The 19,389-nt window shown below is 50.4% G+C and overlaps 8 protein-coding genes across 8 annotated transcripts; 1 reads left to right on the forward strand and 7 right to left on the reverse strand.

Annotated features, from left to right (window-relative positions):
* Window positions 1-7,799: 7,799 nt before the first annotated feature.
* On the reverse strand, window positions 7,800-8,155 carry N7481_012028 (uncharacterized protein; the record flags this gene model as incomplete). The annotated part of the gene is made up of 2 exons (XM_057271247.1): window positions 7,800-7,930; window positions 7,981-8,155. The coding sequence occupies 2 exons, from the start codon at window positions 8,153-8,155 to the stop codon at window positions 7,800-7,802; spliced, it is 306 nt and encodes a 101-aa protein (XP_057115435.1).
* Window positions 8,156-9,376: 1,221 nt separating this feature from the next.
* N7481_012029 (MBL fold metallo-hydrolase) lies at window positions 9,377-10,528 on the reverse strand (the record flags this gene model as incomplete). Its single annotated transcript, XM_057271248.1, has 3 exons — window positions 9,377-10,017; window positions 10,084-10,231; window positions 10,295-10,528. 3 exons carry the CDS (start codon window positions 10,526-10,528, stop codon window positions 9,377-9,379), a joined length of 1,023 nt encoding a protein of 340 aa, XP_057115436.1.
* A 431-nt stretch (window positions 10,529-10,959) lies between these two features.
* On the forward strand, window positions 10,960-12,976 carry N7481_012030 (ABC1 kinase family protein; the record flags this gene model as incomplete). The annotated part of the gene is made up of 2 exons (XM_057271249.1): window positions 10,960-11,702; window positions 11,776-12,976. 2 exons carry the CDS (start codon window positions 10,960-10,962, stop codon window positions 12,974-12,976), a joined length of 1,944 nt encoding a protein of 647 aa, XP_057115437.1.
* Window positions 12,977-13,335: 359 nt separating this feature from the next.
* N7481_012031 (uncharacterized protein) lies at window positions 13,336-13,914 on the reverse strand (the record flags this gene model as incomplete). Its single annotated transcript, XM_057271250.1, has 1 exon — window positions 13,336-13,914. One exon carries the CDS (start codon window positions 13,912-13,914, stop codon window positions 13,336-13,338), a length of 579 nt encoding a protein of 192 aa, XP_057115438.1.
* Window positions 13,915-14,877: 963 nt separating this feature from the next.
* Window positions 14,878-16,026, reverse strand: N7481_012032 (transcription elongation factor DST1; the record flags this gene model as incomplete). The annotated part of the gene is made up of 1 exon (XM_057271251.1): window positions 14,878-16,026. The coding sequence occupies one exon, from the start codon at window positions 16,024-16,026 to the stop codon at window positions 14,878-14,880; it is 1,149 nt and encodes a 382-aa protein (XP_057115439.1).
* Window positions 16,027-16,567: 541 nt separating this feature from the next.
* On the reverse strand, window positions 16,568-16,921 carry N7481_012033 (uncharacterized protein; the record flags this gene model as incomplete). Its single annotated transcript, XM_057271252.1, has 2 exons — window positions 16,568-16,726; window positions 16,817-16,921. 2 exons carry the CDS (start codon window positions 16,919-16,921, stop codon window positions 16,568-16,570), a joined length of 264 nt encoding a protein of 87 aa, XP_057115440.1.
* Window positions 16,922-17,870: 949 nt separating this feature from the next.
* Window positions 17,871-18,827, reverse strand: N7481_012034 (GTPase-activating protein RNA1; the record flags this gene model as incomplete). The annotated part of the gene is made up of 1 exon (XM_057271253.1): window positions 17,871-18,827. The coding sequence occupies one exon, from the start codon at window positions 18,825-18,827 to the stop codon at window positions 17,871-17,873; it is 957 nt and encodes a 318-aa protein (XP_057115441.1).
* A 35-nt stretch (window positions 18,828-18,862) lies between these two features.
* On the reverse strand, window positions 18,863-19,141 carry N7481_012035 (Ran GTPase-activating protein 1; the record flags this gene model as incomplete). Its single annotated transcript, XM_057271254.1, has 1 exon — window positions 18,863-19,141. One exon carries the CDS (start codon window positions 19,139-19,141, stop codon window positions 18,863-18,865), a length of 279 nt encoding a protein of 92 aa, XP_057115442.1.
* Between the last annotated feature and the right edge of the window lie 248 nt (window positions 19,142-19,389).

Raw genomic sequence — 19,389 nt, forward strand, 5'->3', positions numbered from 1 at the left:
CGTCGCGATCTCCAGGCTTCGCTGGCACCGTCACCCTCCGCCATTGGACGATCCTAGCCACCAACTTCATTTGTAGGATGCACCCCCGGATTGAAGGATCAATGGCGAGTCTGTAGGTGGTCAAGCACCTACATCTACATCTACATCTACACCTGCGGAGTACACCTCCAGTACTTCTGCACATTCTCGCCGGGAACCCGTACGGGGTACCCCGTACTGAGGACGAGGGCGAGAACTAGATTGGTCGGGATTGATACTGCTTCGCATTCGTATAGTACTAGTAGTAGTAGTAGTAGTATGACTGCGAGTAGCCAAAGTACAAAGCACTTCCACACAGTGTACGAGTAAGTCCAGGACTGCTCAGTAGTCCCCGGCGCTTTCCGCGGTTGGCATCAACGGCCACAACCAATTGAGGGCGTTTGAACAGTAATAGGAATGGTACTCCATATGGAATTGAATTTTCACTTCCCCTGAACTCTCTCAATCCGTTCGGTCGGTCAAGACAAAGGAACCCAGCAGCATCCCCATCCCCATCTCCATCAAACGATTCAAGAAAAGAGGGGCCCCTCGGGGCCCCGATCATCTCCAAATCAATCAATCAACCCAATCCCCCCAGCGAGATTACCCGTATTTGCCTTTTGCCTCAATTCCCCTTCATCTCCAGTTCATTCCCCATCCTATCTAACCCGACCGGTGTGTCTATCAGGGCCTAGTCCACCACCAACCTACAGTACGTACGTAGTTAAGAATAGAAGTACATACGCCCACGCTCAGGGCGGCTGGAAATTGGGGAATTGAAATTGAAATTGCTATTGCATTATGGAGAACGGCACGCGTTCACAACGCTTCGTCCCCCAATGACCCCGTGCTGTGCGATCATTCCGGGGGACTCCCGCTTTCTCTACGCCATATCCGTACCCTACGGAGTACTCGTACAGTACCCTCTCTCCTTTGATCCCTTTGCACGTCAGCCAAGACCGGCCCGTGGTCAGGAGGATCCTGGTGGGATGGATGGTGGGATGAAGGATGGGGCACTCCATACGAGTAGGGGGGGGGGTCGGGGGGTCGGGGTGTCGGGCGCATTGTCGGGGGTCTCTCTTTTCAAGTTCTCTTTACGAGGGCGGGTTGGAGGGTACGACGCTACGACAGGTTAGGGGATGGCGTCGCATGACTGTAGCGTAGCGTAGCGTGGAGTGGGGATAAGGGAAGGGCAAGAAAAGACGCATTCGGGGAACGGGGTGCCACAACTCTTGGATTTCACTTGGAGTCGTGGTTCTATGGAGTTGTCTGGCATTACTATTAGGTGTGTGAAATATGCAGGCGGACCCTCCCAAGGATCTTGTCGTTTCTAGGGTTGCAGGAGTGGAGAGCTTCGATGGAGACCGACTTCTCGACAGGGCGCTTGTCGGCAGGAGAGGAGAGTCGGCGATGGACACGGTGTTTCGCGAATTGGTGCCCTGTCCTGTGTTCCACGATGACCCGTGGAACTGCTCTATTGTCTTTACTTTGAGGTTGTTTCTACGGTAACTCGTGTTTCGTCGTTTGTAGCAGGTAGATTGTTTGATCTAGGCCGTTCAGGTTGATATGTATACTGCCGATCTCATACTGCCAGTGTCTATCATGTGTACTCAGGCTGTTTGCTACTGCTTCCACCGTGACGATATACCTCACTGCAGAAGGACTAGTAATGAGGCGGAAGATATCTTTGGCTATCACTCCAATGGCAGCACTTGCCACTCCCTCACCTTTCACGTCACTCGCGTGGAAGGATCCGATTCAATTTTCAGCCTTGGGCGATCGCGCCGCTGATGTCGTTGGTCTGGGGAAAAGAGTAAGGGCAAGGGCACAGACACTGCAACAAAATGCCTCACAATGCAATTCGATTGCCACTCAGTTTGAATTTTAAATTTTGAATTTTAATTCCTCTTCTTTCTTTTTTCATGCGGTGAAGACCGAGAACAATGGCAATGGTCGTGGCCACGGCCACGGCCACGGCGCGCGGAGAAATCTCGATCATGTCGGACCAAGTGCGAGAATTTTCTCCCTGCTCCATAGTAAATTCTCTTACCCCAGTGGAGCCCCAGGAGCCCCAGGAGCCCCAGAGAACAGAGACACACCACCACCCTCAATCACCAGTGGGCGACCGGCACGGCCATCCGCCCTGGGCGAATTTCCCTTCGTGGCGAGTGGAGCCCGTGCGTGTGCGCAAGTCTTCTGGATGTTTTCTAGAAGGCTTCGACTGGCCCTGAGTTCCGTGGTTGCAGGTGAAGTGTATGGAGTATACCAAAGTCTACCAAAGTGTACCAAATGAAAATTCTTTCGTATTTTATGCAAGAGAGTACCACAACCATGGTCTTTTGTCTGCGGGCTCTCCGCGGGCCCTGGAATGTTCCTTGGCTTCACCCTCGTACTATTTACTCCGTCCTGGTGCCCCGATAAGACTGAAGACTGAAACTCTCACGTCATGGCCAGCTTATCATGCCGTTTTCCGCCGACGCTTTTCCCAGGCTGGTCGCATTTGATCGTTTCGGGGGTAGTGATGAGTGTATCGTATGGTAAGAAGCCGGAAAGGAACGAAGTGCCTGAAACGGTTAGTTTCAGCAGGGAGATTTCAGCCAATAGCGGCGTGTTAAACTGGCTTAGTCACAAAACTCCTGCCGATTCTGCCGCGCCGGGAGAAGCAGGAAGCACCTGCCGTGTACTTATGAGTGTAGTACCTAGTAATGTAGTAATGTAGTATACTCGTATGCTATGATAGTATACTATGATGCTATGCATTAGCATCCATCCTCTAATTAGTATACCTTCACTCACAACACTCAATGGCTACTTCCTAACTTCCAATGGCCATCACCATACTCCATACTCGTACTCTGTACGAGAGCTACATGATGTGCAGCTTGGCTTTCACCGCGCACCCGTGTACCTACAGTAGTGGGCTAGTCGATGGGGAAAGCCCCCCAATTTCCTCCAATTTCCAGCAATCACACCCTCCCTAATGGACCCGCCATCTGAATCAAACCCTCACCGGGGCCCATTCCCCACTAGACGATCGCCCTGCCACATCGGTCGCCAATTTACCCTACCGCTGCTGGCCTGATCAGGGTTAGTGCTTTTGAGGCATTTTATGCCTCTCCCCTCCAAGTCGAGACTAGAATAGCGTCCTTTCAACGACCTCCGCGGACGGCTAGACCATGCCAGTTGTCGCAATACAACAACCCTCCGAGTCCCTCTGCACACTCCGCCCATCACAACATCATATGTATTATACATTGCCATTGTCATAATCATAACCTTGGAACATATCCCTACATAGTACAGGTACCCGTAGAAAAGCCCGCTAGCATCAATTACAGTAGTACTATACCCAAACTAAAGCCACTAGACCCCCTTCAACGTCCGCGCCGGGTTCGCCAAGAGATCCCAGCGTCCGTTCTCACGATTTCCCCCAGGTTCTTACCGGAGACTGTCGAGTCAAGTCGAATTAAATCCACGGGGAGCCTACGGGAAGCTTACAGTCACCGTCGCCGTGCTCCGTAGTATACAAACTAGTCGCACGGGGTCTAGTATAGACTTTCCATGCGGTTCCCGCGCCTGCATTAAGGTTCGCGAATGGGATTCTCCCGCGTTGCCGTGACTGGACTGGATCTGGATCCAATCGGCGGTGCATGCATGGCTGTTGAACTGTAAGAGTTCCCCGTCTGCGTATGGAGTATGCGCGTCCTGCTGTTTCTTCTGCTGCAGGATGCAAGGAGATGAACGTGGCTAGCGGTCACCGGCTCGAGTCGGACAAGGGAAGAAAATCGCGCGTTGGCGTTCTTTTTTTACCTCGCGTGCCTTTGTACCCGTAACTACAGTAGGTAAGACGGGGCGTTTGTATGGTATGAACTAGTTGTTTTCATCTCTTGGGTGCATACTCCGTACAGGAAGTACATAGTGCGGACTTATCTACAGTAGACACAAGGGTAGTGCGGACATATCGTCATTCTCTAATGCGGAAGCGCACACCCGTCAGCAATCATGTGTCTGTGCTTTGCTTTTGCTCTGACATTTTCGTAAGACAAAAAGGTAAAAAGGGATTTTCACCGACCCCGACACCGACCCCGACCACCGACACCGACTCAGTCTAAGTGCCCCATTTCTCGCCCCCCCTGGGGGCTCATTGGATCAATTCCAATTATTGGACTCGGTTCCCGGCACACACAACGACATCATCGACCTTTACTCAGTACGTGAAAAAAAAGCCTCGGTCGCAGGACAAATCAAACTAAGACAGATCCTGTAAAATTTTGTTCTCGAATGGGGCTACACTTATCGGAGAAGCTGTCTCGGTGTTCTCGAACCCTTTTTCGGCATGTCGGCCGGAATCCCGTCCAGGGCTCGGGCTACGCGCGGCATCGCGGGAGTCGGCACCGCTTGGTCTACCCGACATATTATGGATTATGGATTATGGATTATGGACCTTGTCGCAACTTCTGTTCGGTGTTTGTGTCGCATGGCATGTTTGGAACGGGCCTTGCTCTGCTGTACTCTGCCCCTCCTTCGGGGTTTTTTTGGTTCTAGAAGTAGTGGTAGTCTCCATTCTGCCCTAGGGTTCAACGTCTACAAATCTCTGATCGGACAACGTGATTGTCCAAGACCCGGGTAAATTATTCAGTCCACATTGCTTGAAAAAAAAGGAAAGTTTTAATAGTTCTGTTCAATTCGATGTGGATCGCTCATCAATGTTCGCTTTCTGATGGTCAGCCCTAGACTTCGTTTCTAACTGGTCTTCCTCCCCGATACACCTCTGCACTGGCATAACTACGAGTATATAGTGAGTACTCCGTAGACAGCAAGGTCTCACTGACCTGCTCATCTCTTGGCTACGTCGAACCCCTGTGCCGATCAGCACTGCAAGCACTACTCCGTACATCGTAAATCTTCAGACAAGAGTCCGATGATGTAAATGCAAATCCCATCTCCTCTCCTCTCCTCTCCCAACCTAAGTTAAATGCTTATCGGCAATCGTTTCATCAAACGGGTAAAATGCACCGAGCCGGGGTACCAAATTCGGAAATTTCCGCGGGGTTATACTGAATTAATCCCTTTCGCCCTCCCCAATCTCCGGGCCTTAATAGTAGGACAGGAAACTCAATGCCGTAAAGCTACACCTCCATACTGAGTCTAGAAGCAATGGGCCGTCCCGCCCGTAGCCAGTACACGAGTATTCCGCTTCACCTTACCGTTCACCTTTGCATGTAGGTTCTTACCCAAGGAGGCAGGTAGCGCGTGGAGGAAGCTAGACCAATGATGAAATCTGTACTTTACTTTCCTCCGTACGATACTCCGGGGTCAGGAATGCACAGGCACAATGTAAAATGCAGGTATAGCTAGTATTGGGGGCCGACCATGACGACATACTAGTCAGGGGTAATTCTTCCGATCTGGGGCGAGGGGAAGGGGTGTGTGTTGAGAAGCATACTCCGTACTCGTACGGAGAATACTAATAATAAACAGACTCGATCAAAACAAAATAAGAAACATCACGACGCGACGCGGAGCCACACGAGACCAGACTAAACTAGATCAGACTCGCGAAATGGCCAGCATAAGCAAAGAGAACAGTTGATTCCGCTCATGGTTGGTTCGCGAGGCCCTGATCGACAGGAGAAAGCAGCAAAAGGAAAAATAGCGGCCCCCACTCCGCTCACAACGGGCAAGGCACGAACTCTTTTTTCAGGTGCAGGCGTCCCATAGCGCATATCACTATTTAAAATTGGGGTGGGATGGGATGGGGATGGGGGGTGCATTCGCGCACGAAACTGGTTTTTTGACGGAGGGTCAATTTACTTCCTATCCGACCAATCATGTGCTTGTTTTGCATTTCGCAAGAGATCCTGGTACATTATTCCATGTGAAGCTTGCTCATGTTCATGTGTTATGCGGGTTCCTCCTAGCTTGTCGTGGAGAAAAACAGAGCCGCTGATCGGCGCGTGTCTGGGTCGGGAGGTTATGGACTGGGCAAGTTGGCCGAAGTTCAACTACATCATAGCCTTTGTCTTGATGGCTGTGCGATACATAGTGTAGTTGAATTATGGAATACTTCTGTGTGTGTGTGCGTACTGCTGTATTGGACGGTGCGTGTGCGTCGGTTTAGAGAGGCCTTGGTCTTTGTTTTCTGTCCGGGGTGAAACCTGTATCACGGCTGCTTACCGTTGCAATACAATTCTTCACTTGTATTTGGACGCCGACTGTTTCTGTTTCTGTTTCGTTTTGTGCCTGAGACGGTGACGGCGACGATTCTGGTCTCAGACATTGGATGAATCTCATTACAGTCGGGGCAAAGCCGCCGATCCTAGTCCACTGCTTCGGCGCTGCGGCAATCCAATGGGGACGACAGCGACGATGCTGCCAATGAACTGTGTTACTATCCGACTGCCTGTCAGGCCCCGACATAATGAATCTAAAGATGGGGAGAGGTGGCTGTGTCTATGAATAGCCGTTGCCCGACGCAGATCGGCAATTGGAGACACTGCCGATATCTTTGCCTCTATTTGGACAGTCTCGTAGTCTATACTGCATATGCGGGATGTACCATCTCAAAGCTTCTCGATGTATTGTAAGTATGTACCGAGTAGTGCCATGTTATACACCGTACACCGCTGTATATGTTTATTTTGGGTGTGTTCAAAGACCGCAGTATGCCAAGCAAGACAGGGATGACCTGATCGACGTGCTGCCTATTCTTCTTGCAGACTTGAGGCTGTGCACATACATGCTACAATACAGATAGTAAGGAAGGGTCTGTAAATATGATTCAATTGTATGACTGTTGCAAAATACTCATATCAACGTCGCTCCGATATGCCCCATGTTTCTTCTCCAGGATCGACGTGCCAATCCCCATAGTCTGACGCCCAGGGTCATCAAATTCAATCAAGTTTCACCACCAGTCTTGGCCGACAAAATCTCGGCGTCATTCTGGATCCAATGGTGAGCGTTTATAGCTCCAAGAACCCCAAGAAAAGTGTAGCGATCGACAGTTCCTTGCTCCTTATCTCGCATCCCGAACGCGGGATCTATAAATTTGAATAGTGCGGAGTAAACTAACGATGTAAACAATTGGAACCAGGACTTGGCGCCGGGGAACTAGGGAATGTCAAGAAAATTAGTATCGGAATCAGAGTTAACGATAAGAAGAGAATCATATGCTAGTATTCGAAGCACTGTACGTACACAGAAGCCAATCACGCCGAGACTCATCTGACTATTGCCGCAGTACTACTCTGTACAGAAGTAACAATGACCCATGACAATTACCACCTCACTCCAAGATCGACCCGAGCATCGGCCCAAAAACCAAAATCGACCTTCTCCTGCACATCATCCCTCCGATTCATCATTCTCTCCAGTCAATCCTTTCTTGGCGCCGCGCCAATGTCCTGACACAACCAGCCCCGATGATCTTCGTTGCAGCATCTTGGCCTCCATCCAAAAAAAAACCTTGACAAGTCTTGGAACGACTCAAGATCCGATAAAGATTATTCTTACTTCGTATGGAGAGCATTTTCTTCCTCCCTTCTATTCCGTACTTGGCATCTTCCCCCCTTGATCGCCTAAAAATGAAAATTACCGCCCCTCCCCCTGAACACCCCGCCAAGAGACCGCCGTGCATCCCTCCCGCATTATCGTCTTGGCAAACATTCATTCCCTCTCGGCGTTGCCCTCTGCGCTGTAACCCCTTCCGTTTCATTCTCCATGTCAATCCTCCGCGGTCTTACTAGTCTACATGTAGCCATACCCCTCTCCGTGGCCAGTCAATCGTGGGGTGGACGGGAGTGGAAGGGGGAGAACGCCGAGATGCCGAGATTCTGTGCAAGGGATATCTTTTCGATAATGCCTACTTGGCCGCGGCCGGTTTGCATGGTGATCGGTTTCTTGGCGGGGGCTGTACACTGTATTGTGTAGCCTGCGATGCATCACGATAATTTGTCTTACCCTTGGCTCCTTGGTTCTGCGTTGTAGAGTTCAGGCTTTGACTCAAAGGTTCCAGTGGAGATGTTGATGGTGATGTTAGTAGTTTTGCTAGTTTGATAGACGTGGCGGCTGCCTCGTGTTGAGGGATTTGGCTTGGAGGTCTAATTTTGAGGTTATTGTTGCGCATCGCAAGCATAGTATCGGGTAATTCTGGACGTATAGCCCTGGAGGGTCGTGAAGAGCTTTGAATGTCGTCGAGTTGTTAACCTTGAAAATAAGTGATCATAGTAGTGGGCGTACTGGTTGGTTTCTCTGGGTAGATCTGGTAGTTTTTCTCAGTTGCAATGGATCTGGATCAGTACCTACGACCTACTACTAGTAGTAGTACCAATACTGGTAGTAGTAGGTACTATCAAGTGCCAGTGCACAGCGATATTGCCCAGGTGTTCGCAGCTTGAATTGGTAGGTTGTACGGGAAAATTGAGAAATTCATCGTGGCATATGATTCTAAGTTGTACTAATTACTGGTTTTCACACGGTTGATACTAGACATCCAGTGTGATATAATTGAATAAAATTTTGTTAGATCATCTCAAACTATATATATTGGTCTTCTACTACTACTAGCACTACTAGTAGTAGAGCCCTGGAGCCCTGGAGGCTGTGATAACTAACACTGCCTACCTAGGTAATGGGTGCACCTTGGGATAGTGACATATATATTTTCACGACTCGGAGATAGACAACTAACTAGTAGTAGTATCAGGTTGAACCAGCCGCAACATCTACCAAACCCCCTAGGGCTGTTGAACTACTAGCATCGGTTGCAGCAATGGCAGTCATGAAGATACTGTGTTTTTATATCAATCTTAGTAGTACTACTAGTAGTGGTATTTATAAACCCAGTAGTCCAACGGACAATTCAAGTTTCAGTCAGAATGGTAGCCCATTCAAATTCATTTTACAGCCTTAGTACCTAGTATGGAGCTACAGCAAATACTATGGAATACTATTCATGGAAGATTATCTTAGATTGAATCACACCACTGGGCACCTACACCGAATGTACCTCACACCTATACCACGCCATGACTACAACCAGAAACATGCGCACCCTCTCCCTTCGCCCACTCTAACATAATTCCGATCGTGTGACAAGAACGCAGCAAGGATCAGATGATGTCAGAGATAAACGAAGAAAAAAAGAAAATTTAGCCGACCGATAGTGAAACAACCCCTGGATAGAATGTTGAGTTGCCCTGAGCAACAAGTGCCATGCAACTTCACATCGGTCCCTTCATACCCACGTGGAACCATGAAGATGCAAGGAGTATCAAGATCCGGTTTCAAGTCCTCAACTGTCACCGTCTGCACATATGTGGAACAGGACGAACATTACATGATTCTACTGTAATATCTAAAATATAATCTTTGTCCCCACTGTGCAAGGAACCATGGTACCGGGCATATGCTTCTCAATGGCGAATTTCGCCCGCCAGCCTGTGCAGTGCCCGGGCATGAGAACTGCAGGGTCCAGTCGTTTCAAATCGGCAACTGTACTCTGTACCTGCGCGGGCTCACTCATGGAGAGATGATACCCACCCACGACGCAGTGGAGTGGTGCGCCGCCGCCGAGTTGGACTGCGTTCTTTGCTGTGTTCACCACGCCGGCATGGCTGCAGCCGGTGAATACAACGAGTCCTTTGCCTTTGAGATTGCATGCGAGGAAGCGCTCGTCCGCGATGAGTTCGTCCGAGAACCAGTCTTTCTCTTCTGGATCGTAGCGGACTGCGTTCCGGAGGCCGGTCTCGTACGGCGTGACTCGAGGAATCTCGCCCGAGATTAGGAAGAAATCGTCGAGTACCGTGTGAGCTTCGTCATGCTTTTGTAGTACTGCACCGCTATTTTGGATTTCCTCAAAGGTTGGGTCGGCCTGGAGGGAGATGATGGTGTCTGGTAGAGCAATTCCTCGGTAGACGGGTCGGTCTGGGTGTACGTCCACGACAAGGTCGTCTGAGCGGGATTCTCTGATCATTTCGATTGCTCTTAATAGGCCGCCTGCATTTCATATTAACCAAATGGCCATGTAGTCGAAATGTTGAAGCATATGGACGAATAACCAACCCGAGTGATCTCGATGCCAATGCGAGAGTTGGATGACTTCGATGGACGAGAGATTGGGACGTAGTCGATTGACATTTCTCTCCCAGACATCTTCTTCCGGTCCAACATCGAAAAGGACCGAGTGTTTCTGGTCACCCTTGGTAGCTGTCTGTCTTATATCAGTGGGATGATTCCTCGTGCGGAGAGAGTTTGGGGGGTTGCATAATCTTACCACTAAAATAGAGAGACCATGCGCAGAGCAGCATATATCTTCCATTCGCATTTCTTTGGATGCCCCACCTCGATCGGTCAAATTGTTATCCGATCTCAGGGCGATTTGTCCTAAGTTTCCCACGATTTGGACAGTATCTGGAGCTGGAGGGGACATCGGATCCAGCTCATTGTCCACGATCACGATTGCCTCGAGAGAGTCGACCTCCTGGAGATTCAAATTCAGCTCATCCATGACCGAGATGGAATATAGAAAGATGGCTAGGATTAGTGTGTAGGGGAGATGGAGTCAATGTGGGGTGTTCTTTGTGTATATACTCGCAGGCTGCAGCCCCCACGACCCTTAGGGCAATGAGTGCGAGGCTGACGTGAGACAATATGGTCGACAGCTTCTGAAACTAAGCTCAAAATAGCCAGTAGCCCGAAACAGGCAGATTAGTGCAAGTAGAGAGTAGAGTAAACCCAAGTACTTAAGTAAGTAGTACTTTAGGTCCGCGGAGTTCGGTCCCGTGATGACGGAAGGCGCAATCTTATCTCCGACTCCGGTTTGCAATTCCCGACTTCCTTTGACTTCTCTTTGACTTCACTTCACTTAAACTCTTGTCACGATCTCCTCCTTCTCCCCTTTAGATATGCGCTGATAATAGCTGATTGTCTGCGACTACAATGGCGCACGCCACACTCCTCCGCTCGTTGCGGCCAACTGTCGCATCACGCCTCCCCCGCCGGTCGCTTCTCCGACATGTCCACGCAGGCAGCTATCAGCCCTTTGTTCCACCATCGCCCGCATCCCTGGGAAAACCAGCTGCGGCCAAAGAATACAAACGGACTCGCAAATGGCTGCGACGGCTATTCTATACATCCCTCACGGCCGGTGTCATCTACGGCGTCGACAACCAATTCTACGCATCCTCTCTGACTCGAACGGCTCGGACCTTTTCCCTCGGCCTCCTCGTCGCCCTTGATTACAAGATTAATTTCAGACCAAATCCACCGCTGGCGAAATCCATCAATACGGTCCACGGCCGGAACGCCGAGCGCCTGTCCGATCTGTTACGTCACAATGGTGGGCTCTACCTAAAGATGGGTCAAGCGATTGCGATGCAATCGGCCATCCTACCGCCGGAGTTCCAACAAATGTTCTCTCGCATGTTCGATGACGCGCCGCAAAATGGCTGGAAAGAGGTGGAGAAGGTCATTCGGGAGGATTTCGGCAAGTCCCCCGAAGAGGTCTTCGGCATCTCCTTCACTGGGGAACCGGGTAAAGGTGTTATGGAGCGCAAGGCTCGTGCCAGTGCCAGTGTCGCTCAGGTGCACTGGGCTCGTCTGCAGGATGGCCGGGAGGTTGCAATTAAGATCCAGAAACGGGAGATTGTACAGCAACTGGCCTGGGACTTGTTCGCTTTCAAGTGAGTGTTGCCTTTGAAAGAAGGCGGGGGGCGATGTGAGGGTCTCCGAATTCGGACTAACTTCCTTTGATAGAACCGTGACTTGGATCTACAGCAAAATATTCGATATACCCTTCTACAGCTTGGTACCCTACATCAGTGAGCGATTGTCCCTCGAGACGGACTTTCTCAACGAAGCCGATAATTCAGAGCAGATGGCGCGGCTCGTTGCTGGAGAACCCCGCCTACGGGACCGTGTCTACATCCCAAAGGTGTTCCGTGAGCTGAGTTCACACCGAGTCATGACTGCCGAATGGATTGAAGGTGTACGGCTTTGGGACAAAGATGCCATCACTCGCTCATGGCGTGGCGGTTGGCGCGAGGGTAGCCCTGGTTGTCACGGAACACCAATGGACCCCCCATCAAGCGCTGCTGCCCCCATGGATCCAAATCTGTCAAAGGTCAAACCGGAGCGCAACCACTGGCGAGGCCAGAACAACCGCGGTGGACTGGGACTATCCCTCAAGGATGTGATGACGACCATGGTTGACCTGTTCTCTGCCCAAATGTTCCTCTGGGGACTGGTACACTGTGACCCTCACCCAGGTAACATCTTCATCCGTCGAAAGCCATCTGGTCAACCGGAGCTGGTTCTCATTGACCACGGCTTGTACATTCACATGGACCCTGATTTCAGACACCAGTACGCACGTCTCTGGAAGGCCATGCTCACCTTCGACAACGATACATTGGGTGAGATTGTCCAGAAATGGGGAGTTAAAAACACCGATGTCTTCGCCTCGGCAACTCTGATGCGCCCTTATCGCGGCGGTGACCTGTCGACCCAGCGCGGCCTGGAGGGATTGAGCAAGTCTGAACGAGCTCAACGTTCCTACGAGATGCAGCAGGCTGCACGCAAGGCCGTTCGTGACATTCTTGGCGACGAGACAAAATGGCCGCAGGAGTTGATCTTCATCGGCCGCAATCTGCGCATCGTTCAGGCGAACAACCAGTTCCTTGGCTCGCCGGTTAATCGCGTCAAGATTACCGGAACCTGGGCCTCGCGGGCACTGGTCGAATCTCCCGATCTATCTCTGCCAGAAAAGATCCGCAATCTTGGCCGGCATATGGTCTTCCGCTTTGTCTTGTTTACGAGTGACATTTTCTTCTGGTTCACCAAGATCCGACAGTTCTTGCATCTTGGTGGGGGAATGGAAGATGCCATCGAGGCCCAAATGCAAGGCATGGCTAAGGATATGGGGGTCGAACTGAACCAGAACGTCTTTGAGGGATGATATTCCCGTGTATTTTCAACCCTTACCTCTCACCTCTCACCTCTCACCTCTCACCTTTTACCTTTTACCTTTCAACTTCACCTCTCATACTCAACCTTTCACATCTCGGCGAGATATGAATTTCTCTTGACCTGACCGGGTCCTTGTGACCGGCTTCTCTTGCTCTTTCCGCCCTTGGTGATCCGTCTGCATAGACTCATAATGGTAAATTGCTTTGGAAGAGTGTAACATAAGAAAAGAACTCGCTTTTTAGAAGATAGAAAAATCTCCGATGTGTTTTGCCTCCTGTAAATATGATATATATGATATTGCCACCAGTTTTCGTAGCGCGACTCTCCAGGTCTTTTTGACCCTTCACTTCAACCACAACTGCCATACACATTCAGCCCATTCCCAAGCACATCCTGAGATCGCCCTTTCCCATTACTATCAATATCCCCATCCTCATCCCCATACCCATCATAAACCGCCTCATCCAACCGCCCACGCCTAGCAAGATACGCAGCCCCAGTATCCGCCCAAACTCGATATTCACAAACCTTCATCTCCCCATCCCCATCTCCCTCCACCGCAAGACCAACCCGATAAATAAAAGTCTCATCCCAAACCTGACCGGTCCCTTTCCAACAAAACCTTCCCTTTCCCCTCAAAACAACCGCCGAAGAAGAGCCGTCCACCACCCAGTCCCCCTCATTTTCAAACTTCATCTCCTCGATCGAGAGCGTTTCGCCCAGCAATTCGAAGTAATGTACCACACCCTCAGGTCCTGTGAATCGGCGGCCCAGGAATGGGGCTAGTTGTGGTAGCCCATGCTCGTAGATGAGAGGTACTGGGCTTTTGGTGAATGTTTGGAGGATTTTGGTTGTTGAGAGGGGGGTGGTTTTTAGGGCTTGTAGGAAGGTGTTGACTGCGTCCGTGAGGGATTTTATAGATGCCATTTTCTTCTTTTTATTTTTGCTTTAAATTTAGGGTTGATTGATGGGTTTGGTGCTCGGAGTAAGCCTTATATTCTTTTGGATCGAATTAGGTTGGGTCGGGAGTCCTGGTTGATGTTCAAGTTGAAGATCGACGTCACCAGTTACATCCGATGGATGGTTACCTTATATTGTCATGATGCCCCACAGAATAGGATGTTGCGGGGCCTTTTATATCACATGATATAGTACTAGTACTAGTATTGTCAAGTATTGAAGATAAGTTGGATAGCCCTCCTTGACTGAATGGGATTTGAAGGCGAATCTGTCCGTATATCAGCCACTCGCATTTGCTCACCACCCCCCCCCCCGGGCATTGGAAAGATTCAAAGGTTAGTACAAAGGGTTTTCATTGAGAGACTTGGAGGTTCAAATACTACTAGTAGTACTTCAAGTTCAACTACCCAGGCGAGTGGTACTGTTAGCCTAAGCCCTGGAGAGGATGGGATACTACTAGTATGCCTTAAAACATGTCATTCGTTTCCATTTGATTTCTTTTATTCAGAACCTTGGAATAGAGGAAAAGATATTCCCTCGTGATAAGCCACTCAATGCATGCATTGAGGACTGAACCCCTCCACCATCTCGACTTCATGTACTGATTTCGCCATCATCCCCAACTTGGAACCCGTCCATCCATCATTCCCTCCGGATCACCTCCAAATTCCAGCAAAACTCCATTTCGGCGTGAACAGCCTTGAATCAAGGATAAAAATCACAAGTTAAGGGGAAAAGGCGGAAGAGAAAAAAAAGAACTGAAAGTTGAGACAAAGAGCCTAGCCAGGCCCCAAAGAAACGCAGCAAATCAAATCAAATCAAGAAAAAGAAACACCGAGCCCCAGTAAATGATACATTTGTCTTTTCCGCACGACCGCGTTTCAATTTTGATCCGTAGATCACACCAACATCACAACCTCGCGCGATCTCTCACTGCTTCCAGGACTTGCCGCAATTCAAGCACGTGCAGAACAGAGTCATCGGTTCATCAGCAGCGCGAGTCTGGGCCTCGGTGTAGGTGACCTTTCGCTGACCGCACTTGCCGCACTGCAAACTGGTACTGATCGACTTCTCGCCCTGAGCAACCATGGCGTTATTCATATTCACCTTTTTGATCTTCTCATCCGCCTCACGTTGCGCATCAGAGCGCAGTTCATCGGACGTCATGCGAATGAAATAATCAGGCTTGATCTCGCCGTCGAGTACGCGCTTCCGCAGACTGACATTGTTCTTGTTTTTCAAGTTCTGGAACAGACTGCGCATTTTTGTGCGATATGCCTCCTTGGTATCCGGTCCGAGAGCATCGTATGCAGCGCCCTCCACAGAAATAGCCTTTTTCAAAACGTCCTTAGGGGACTCGGTCGACCCCAGACACAAACCGTCATACATAAGACCGATGCAGCTGTCGCGGACCCTGCTCGTGGTCACGTTGGTATCCACCTTATCCGCCTTCCATGTGCGCTTGTCTGGTGGAACGGATAGCTTCGATGCCTTATCAGTCGGGGTAGTCCCTGCGGGTGTGGATGCGCCGGTGCTGCCGTTCTGAGCTGGACGAGGAGAACTGGAGGCTCGACTGGCTGCTGATCCGCCGGCTTGCTTTTGCTTGTTGACTTCGGTGCGCCATTTCGAAACGATCTCGCTGGCTAGTCGCGCGACTTCGGGCGTCTTTGATGTCTTGAGCTTGTTGACTATGATACCGATGCGAGTCGATCGTAGAAGGCTTTCTGATGCGCGCACTCCTGTTTGCAATTCCTTTAGCATGCCGATCATCGTGGAGGTTGGCTCCTCTGCTGCGGCTGCCTTGGTCAAGGCCTTGGCCTTTGTCTCGATTTCTTTGGCATCCATGGCCACGGGCTGGTGGGGGTTTGTAGGGAGTATATCAATCCAAGGGTTGAGAAACTGAGTGGTTGGATGGGGATGGATTCGTTTTGCGTTGTAGTCTGTACCAAAACCAAAGTCAGCAGGCTGCACATTGATGACTGCGAAAAAAGTCTTGTCGCGGCGTCTCCGGAGACCCAGTGCCCAGGAAAACCAAGGAATAGGAGTTCGTTCAGTGCTCAAATGGCCACCGCAAAGCATGTCTGGTGCTCTGGATGGTGATTGAACATAGTTTTCTTTGCCTTGCTTCCCCGTGAGTGACTTTGCAAAGGCAAGTCACTCACATCTCGAATCGCACATGGTTGCCACGAAACATCGAATATTCCCCTCAGACAGCGAGAGGAAGGTTTCCGGGCATCATCACAACAATGCGCCGGCTCAAATGCATCTTGCGACCGGCATGGCGCGGTATATGGGGGATGGTGGTGAATAGGAGGGGTCACGCGGTCACTTACTCCAGGGGCACAGCCGATACCGATGAACGGGCTGTGAGAGTGAAGTAAGTCGAGAAGAGGAGGAGAGTTGAAGGGGAAATGTTGGAGGGCGAAGGGAGAATGAGGGCAACATGGAAAGTCGGCAGAAGCTGCGAAGCTCCGAGGTTGAATGCCAAGACGTGATTGCCCGATTCGGACATCCAACTGGAAGTATACAACTACAACGACAACTACAACAAAAATGCAATAACTACTCGTGCAACAAATTACAAGACAGTACCCAAAGATGCATCATGTATGATATTCACTTAAATCACATGATAACTTTGATCCACTGTGATGCCCGTGGTTTCGGCAACCCTTTTGCAGTTGCCAGAGTCAAGTGCTTGGACAACGTATGTGTAGCAAATGCCACAGATGGCATCTGGTTGGTAAGGAGATGCATCGCGGGCGTGGAGGGTTGTGGACTATCGCGAAAGATGATATGATTAGCTCTTAGCTCTTATCTCGATGAAAGATCGATGATTCTGTTGGAGATAGTAACCAGCAGGACATACATTGTTTCTTTGAATAGATCCGGCTGTGACGGCGGCAGCAACAGGATCTTGCAAAAGACAGAGCAAATAGCCCAGGGTGAGAAGATGGTTACGAGGAAAACCCATGTTGAGCCTCAATTCCGATTTAATAGTAGCTGTAAGTCTAACTGGAAGCGTACTTCCTTTTAAAAGACAATTTAAGGTGTCCCGGGATATCCAAAACGAGCGATTAAACTACCGGGGAGCTTGATCAATGCCAGCCCAAGGCGATTAAAGATGATACACACCTTGAAACAGTGGTAGTGCTGTCGAAGCGTAGATAATGCCTGTATATCCTTTTTATAATGATTGATGATTGGACAAGGCAGAATTTCCATCCAAGCCCCCTCGACAAAGAAAGGAATATTGGTCGACATGAAATGTGTGACTAGACCAAAAATATTCCTCAATGGCTGTAGTATACCCTCTTCGCTTTGGAAGAAATCTTACTACAACCCCTGCAAATGGGGCTCAAAGCGATATCGCCTCCTTTCTGCTTTGGGCATTCAGTTTCTCTTCTTTCGGGGATAGACTCGGCTGTGGCAACTCGTCTTCCGCTATTAGACGGGTGTTCCTGGATTGGTCCGCTGTATCAACAAGGGATTATTTGGAACTGGCCAGTACATGTATCACCGTGTATGGGAATTGTTTGATTAGGCAAGAGATGGTCGCCTGGTGGACCAGTTGTATTCACATCTATGGGAGCAAATCCTTTTTTGTATCCTCCTAAGAAAACCAGAGCTCGAGATGGCTATGCATGTGTTATGGACGAAAAAGAAAGGGATTATGTGCAGGCGTCATCGTCAACGTCAACAGGGTATATGAAGATAGGGGAAATTTTTCTGATGATGTAGCGTCGGTATCGTCAGTCGGGGTGCTCATGAGCTGCGCGAGAAGACCATGGAGACAATTTGTTCTTCATGGCCACGGGTCGGGCTGCCTGCATGACTAGTGTGAGAGGCGGTATGACTCCAGCATCCGTCAATAAACAAATATTCTGGAACCAAGATGGAAGAGGGCAGGTAGATCAATTGATCTACAGGCCAGTCTTGCCCAGGGCGTCGGCGAGATCATCGACCGCCTTCTCAATCTTCTGGGCGTTTGCCTCAGCGCGCTCGGCATCCTTGATGTCCTTCTCAGTCTTGGGCTTCTCCTCTTCTTCCTCTTCCTCTTCCTCTTCCTCTTCCTCGCCCTCACTTTCCTCTTCCGACTCCTCCTCTTCGAGTTCATCGAGCTCATCAACACCCCAGCTATCCTCAGGGTCATCATCAGTACCGTGTTCCTCCTGGCGAGCCTCCAGAAGCTCACGCAGAACGGTAATGTTCTCATCATCCTCAGAGAAGATGTTTCCATTCAGCTCAACGCGACGCAGACTTGGAAGGGCAGTCTTAGCAGCAAAAGCGAGCTCCTTCACGAAGTCGGCCTTAACCTCATTGTACTGCAGACGAAGAGTCTGAATCTTCTGGTTCTTGTTGGCAGCTAGAGCCTTGGCAACCTTGACACCACCACGGGGAGAGAGCAGGCAGTCACCAACACCCAGCTCGCGCAGGGAAGGCCAGCCCTCCAAAACACCAGCCAAAGCGGTAGAACCCATGACGGTAAAGGTGTTATCCTGCAGGTCCAGGACCTCCAGGCCGCTGGCGTGGCGGAGACCGTCCTTAAGCAGCAGCGAGATACCCTCCTGGCGAATACCGTTCTGAGTCATCTTGACGGACTTCAGGCCGGCGGCGTGCTTCTTATAGGCGCGGGCCCAGGCCTCCATACTGCCGTTCTCGAGACGGTTACGTCCGCAGACGATGCTCTCCAGCAGGGCGACCACCTTGCCCTCCTTGCGCGCTTCCTCCTTGCGCTCGGCAAGTTTGCTCAAGGCATCGGCGACCAATGTACCAGCGGCGGGACCAAGACCGTTGTTGTTCAGGATCAGGTGGCGAAGGGGGGTGTGGCGGGACAAGAAGTCGACGAGGGGGGGCCTGAGTGTTGAGACCGAAGGCATTGTCGGATAGGTTGACGGTGTGTACGGACGGGATCTCAAGGAGGGCGTCGAGAAGGGATTTCAAAGCCGGGGGGAATCTCAGACAAAAGTCGCGAGGTGAAGATATCGGCAAGATCGGCGTGTTCGAGGCTCTTCTGAGTGGCGATGACAGCGGCGAGACGCTCGCAAGCACCCACGCCGAGGGTGTTACCGCCCAGGCGAATCTCGGTGTAATCGGTGCTCTCAACAAGAGGCTTGATGTGTGCCTCAATGTCTTCTGCAGTGTCGAGCTTCAGGCTTTTGCCATCGAGCGAGAAGACCTTAGGAGGGGCCATGGTGGGGTAATGGTTCAGGGGGGAGGGGGGGTAGAGCAGATCGAATGAGAAGTAGGAAAAGAAAATAAGAAATGAGACGGAGCCCCAAGAGATCAAAGGAATTCTAGTGACAAGAGAGATCAAACCCAGAAAAAAGGTGAAAAATTGGGGAAGAGAGGGGCGATGGAGGGGGGCAACAAAGAAGATTGGACTGTTTGGCCGATAACAAAAAAAGTTAGCACGGCGGGCGGGATGCACCAACTGCGTAG

This window comes from Penicillium waksmanii (genome assembly GCF_028829765.1).
Source record: "Penicillium waksmanii strain IBT 27052 chromosome Unknown utg000010l:1.0-3698451.0:1.0-3701458.0, whole genome shotgun sequence".
Classification (NCBI taxonomy): domain Eukaryota; kingdom Fungi; phylum Ascomycota; class Eurotiomycetes; order Eurotiales; family Aspergillaceae; genus Penicillium; species Penicillium waksmanii.